This window comes from Physeter macrocephalus, chromosome 2 (genome assembly GCF_002837175.3).
Source record: "Physeter macrocephalus isolate SW-GA chromosome 2, ASM283717v5, whole genome shotgun sequence".
In the NCBI taxonomy this organism is placed as follows: domain Eukaryota; kingdom Metazoa; phylum Chordata; class Mammalia; order Artiodactyla; family Physeteridae; genus Physeter; species Physeter macrocephalus.
In genome coordinates this window covers 18,049,919-18,054,535 of record NC_041215.1, presented here as the reverse complement: position 1 = coordinate 18,054,535, position 4,617 = coordinate 18,049,919, and the positions used below count along the sequence as shown (strand labels likewise).

The following is a 4,617-nucleotide window of genomic DNA, read 5'->3' as shown; positions in this document are numbered from 1 at the left end:
ATAATGAATAATGGGCACTAGAATTCAAATTACCAGATGTTTTAAAGAGATGGGGTGCCAGTTTTCAATTCTGTTTTGAACACTACATTACAAAAGAACTATTTTTAAAAATAAAAAAGGATTAAGGGAGAAGAATAAAAAATAAAAATATCTAAACCATTGAATGCCCCCGTTTGTTCCTGATAAACTTCAATCACATCTTCTTCCTCCATTCCCAGTTCTTTTGGAGTGTAATTATCAGCAATTCTCTGACCCTCAAAGAGAAACCTGAGTGAATTCATGGGAACTCCCTGTCTTTGACAGTATGATTCTTTGAGTTTCTTGTGATGCATCATCATTTTCACTTCGAAGTGAATCTCACTGCTATCCTGTCTGATGACTTTGAGTTTAGTGTTCTCTCCTTCCTTCTTATCCCTCAAGTCCTCAGTTGAAGGTTTTGCCTCCTGGTCAGACATGGTGACAGTGGCGTCCCCCAGGGTCTCAACCCAGCAGTGGCGTCGGGTAGGAAGAACCTTGCTCTAGGATTTACAAATCCGTCTCTTCCCCACAACACAGCACTGTGGCTGGAGGGACTTCTGCTATGCCTCTTATTTGTTCAGTTTTTAATCGTTTAGGAAGCCTGCCTGCTCTTGTGGGGATGTATAGAGAGCATAGCTACAAGATTTTTTATTCTAAGATATTTGCTGCCATATGTAATTTTGAGTAATGTCTCCCATTCGGTTTTTCCTGAACAACACCCCATCAGTGACAGGGTGCTCTGTTCCCGGGTCCTAGAGAGCTGTTTGTTTTTGCAGTTGATAAAGGATAAAAGAAGTACTTGGTCATTTTTATATTTGATGCGGGGAGTGGTTCTTATCTCTTCTTTATAACCAAAACCATTTAAGTGAAGTACAGTAATTATATGGGTTAGTATTCTTTCCAATTCTATGCTTATACTTCAAACGGTAGCACCAGGGATTGTGGCCATTTGCAGAGGGAAGTAGAAAAGAGAGTAGAAGATAAGTAGCTCTAAGAGCAGTTAGAAATTGTTCTTAACTTCTAAGTAAAAGTATGGCCATTATTCAAGAAAATTTTCTGTTAAGTATCATCTAAGTCCCATTGGACCTGGAATAACTTGGTCAAATGAATAGATTGCTATCTCTTGGAGAGGGTTCCACGCTTTCTAAGGCATCAGTGCTAAAATCATCATCATAAAGCATTTGCCTGACTTTCCTTGTGCAGTATTTTTACAGGGAGGTAGAGGGAAAGAGGGAGAGAAAGATGTTATAAGGAATCAGCTCATGCAGTTATAGAGACTGACAAGATTCAAGATCTACAGCAGGCAAACTGGAGACCCAAATGATCTAGTCCAGATACCATCAGTCTCAAGATCCAGGAGGAGCTGACGCTTCAGTTCAAGTATGAAGGCAGGAGAAAAAAAAAAAACCAAAATGTCCCACCTTAACAGTCAAGCAAGAGGAATTCCTTCTTACCTGGGAGGGCCTTTTTGTCCTATTTCGGCTTTCATCTGATTGGATGTGGCTCACCCACGTAGGGCAGTCAGCCAATTTAAATGTTACTCTCATTCAAAACACCCCCACAGACACATACAAAGTAATGTTTGACTAAATATCTGGGACCCATGAAGCCTAGTCAGGGTGTTACATAAAATCAGCCATCACAGGGACTTCCCTGGTGGCGCAGTGGTTAAGACTCCGCACTCCCAATGCAGGGGGCCCGGGTTCAATCCCTGGTCGGGGAACTAGATCCCACATGCATGCCGCAGCTAAGAGTTCACATGCCACAACTAAGGAGCTGGCAAGCCGTAACTAAGGAGCCCGTGAGCTGCAACTAAGGAGCCTGCTGTGCAATTAAGGAGCCTGCCTGCTGCAACATCAACTATACTTCAAAAAGTAAATAAATAAATAAAAATAAATATATATATATATATATATATATCTGTTTGTAGGTTCATCAATTGTAACAAATGTTCCTGACTAAAGCAAAATGTTACTAATAGGGGAAACTACTGGATGGGGGAACGGGGGCTAGTGGGGAGTCTGTGGAGACTTTCATTACTGTATGCTTAGTTCTTCTGTAAACCTAAAACTGAAGCCTATTTTATTAAATACAGCTTTATTAAGGTATAGTTGACATACAGTAAACTGTATATACTTAAGGTGCACAATCTGATTAACTGTGACGTGTGTATATACCCATGAAGCATCTGTGAACCACACTACCCTCTCCCTCCAGACAACCACTGATGTGCTTTCTGTCACTAAAGACGGCTGCGTTTTCTAGACTTTTAAATAGCTGGGAATCATCCACTATGTACCATTTTCTTCTGGCTTCTTTCAGTCCACCATGTTATTCAGACAGGTGGCAGCTTGGATCAGGATTTGGTTTCTTTTCACTGCCACGTGCTATGCCACTGCGGGGACATTCTCCCGTGTTCACGCATTCCCTGCGAGGAGCACTCGGGTGGTGTCTGCCTGCCCCGGCGTGCCTGGACTCTCAGCTCCCCGGGCGCTCAGGGAGAGAGCGGTGCATGGGCTCAGCAGCTATGACGCACGGGCTTAGTTGCTCCGAAGCATGTGGTCCCCAGCACCACAGCCTGGAACTTTCTCAAGCAGCACACTGGTGCGGTCACGTGGGTCTCAGGAGCCACTGTCCCTCCAAGACATGTCAAGTGTCTTGAAAACCTTCTTTCATACATCTTGCCCAATTTGGGAGTTGTGTCAGATGGGAGAGGAAATCTGGTCCCTGTCACTCCCCTGGCTGGAGCAGAAGCTTCATCCCTCAGCTCTGGACCCTTCTCCTCCCCTTCCACCTTCCATCCTGTCCAATGTACCTCTGTGTCCCCAGCCCCCTCCCTTGTTACCAAAGCATCCTCTAGTCTACTGCCAGCTCTTTAATATTTATTTAACTTGAATTATAGAATTACATATTTAATGTAAAATGCTTAGGAGATATTGGTAAGCAACAAGGAAAAAAATCCTAATTCATTCTCCCACCCCAGGCAAAGGACCGCTGTTAGCTGACATTTTGGTTCCCATTACCCCCAGATGTGCTGTCCTTTCTGTGACGGTGTCTGACTGCCCTGATACTCTGCAGGGCAAGTGTTAGATCATCCTGGTGTCCCCAGGATCTAAGGTTCAGTCTGGCCTGACCTGGCACAGGTGGATGGTGACTGACTCAATCCCCTGCTCTCCTTTTCACACGCTTTATTTTGTTTTTAAAATAAATATATTTATTTACTTTTGGCTGCGTTGGGTCTTCATTGCCGTGCGTGAGCTTTCTCTAGTTGTGGCGAGCGGGGGCTACTCTTCGTTGTGGTGTGTGGGCTTCTCATTGCGGTGGCTTCTCTTGTTGCAGAGTATGGGCTCCAGGTACGTGTGCTTCAGTAGTTGCAGTGCATAGGCTCAGTAGTTGTGACGCACGGGCTTAGCTGCTCCGAAGCATGTGGGATCTTCCCAGACCAGGCGGTGTCTTTTTTTTTTTTTTTTTGGCCCCGCTGCGTGGCACGTGGGGATCTTAGTTCCCTGACCAGGGATCAAACCGTGCGTGGAGTCTCAACCACTGGACCACCAGGGAAGTCCCGGCAGGCGGATTCTTAACCACTGCGCCACCAGGGAAGTCCCTCATACACTTTAAATACAAGGGAGAGGGACTTCCCTGGAGGTCCAGTGGTTAAATCCTGGGCTTCCACCGTAGGGAGTGGCAGGTTCAATTCACGGTTGGGGAACTAAGATCGCATAAGCTGCGTGGGGCCAAAATACATACACACATGCAAGGGAGGATCCCATCATCGCCTCCCTTCTGTGACTTGTAGAATTCAATCAGTACAGTATCTTGGAGAATTTAGTGAGAGAGAAACCCAAGGCATCCTTAGCTGAACGGCAGAGAGGAGTGTTGGATTTTTCACTTAGGATGAGCCTGGGTCGTAGGGCAGGGGTATTAAAAGGTCAGTATGTGTTTACATTACACCAGTGTTTGCAGCAAGATGGGTGGAACTAGAGATGATCATACTAAGTGAAGTGAGTCAGAAAGAGAAAGACAAATACCGTATGACATCACTTATATGTGGAATCTAAAATACGACACAAATGAACCTATCTACGAAACAGAAACAGACTCACAGACATAGAGAACAGACTTGTGGTTGCCAAGGGGGAGGGGGATGGGGGAGGGATGGATTGGGAGTTTGGGATTCGCAGATGCAAACTAGTATATATAGGATGGATAAACAACAAGGTCCTACTGTATAGTACGGGGAACTATATTCAATACCCTGTGATAAACCATAATGGACATATACGTAAACTGAATCATTTTGCTATACAGCATAAATTAACACAACATTGTAAATCAACTACACTTCAATAAAAAAATTAAAAATTAAAAAAAAGTTACACCACTTGGGTCATTTGTGGAGACGTGGATGGATCTAGAGGCTGTCATACAGAGTGAAGCAAGTCAGAAAGAGAAAAACAAATATCGTACACTAACGCATATATGTGGAACCTAGAAAAATGGTACAAATGAACCGGTTTGCAGGGCAGAAATAGAGACACAGATGTAGAGAACAAACGTATGGACACCAAGGGGGGAAAGCGGCGGGGGGGGGAGGGGTGA

At 44.5% G+C, this 4,617-nt stretch overlaps 1 protein-coding gene across 1 annotated transcript; it reads right to left on the bottom strand.

Annotated features, from left to right (window-relative positions):
- Positions 1-17: 17 nt before the first annotated feature.
- On the bottom strand, positions 18-455 carry LOC112067620 (small ubiquitin-related modifier 1-like). The gene has a single exon (XM_024134032.2). The coding sequence runs from the start codon at positions 453-455 to the stop codon at positions 105-107; it is 351 nt and encodes a 116-aa protein (XP_023989800.2). The 3' UTR covers positions 18-104.
- Positions 456-4,617: the final 4,162 nt, after the last annotated feature.

Coding starts and splice junctions, on each gene's coding strand:
- LOC112067620 (XM_024134032.2), bottom strand. CDS start 455: ATGTCTGACCAGGAGGCAAAACCTTCAACTGAGGACTTGAGGGATAAG.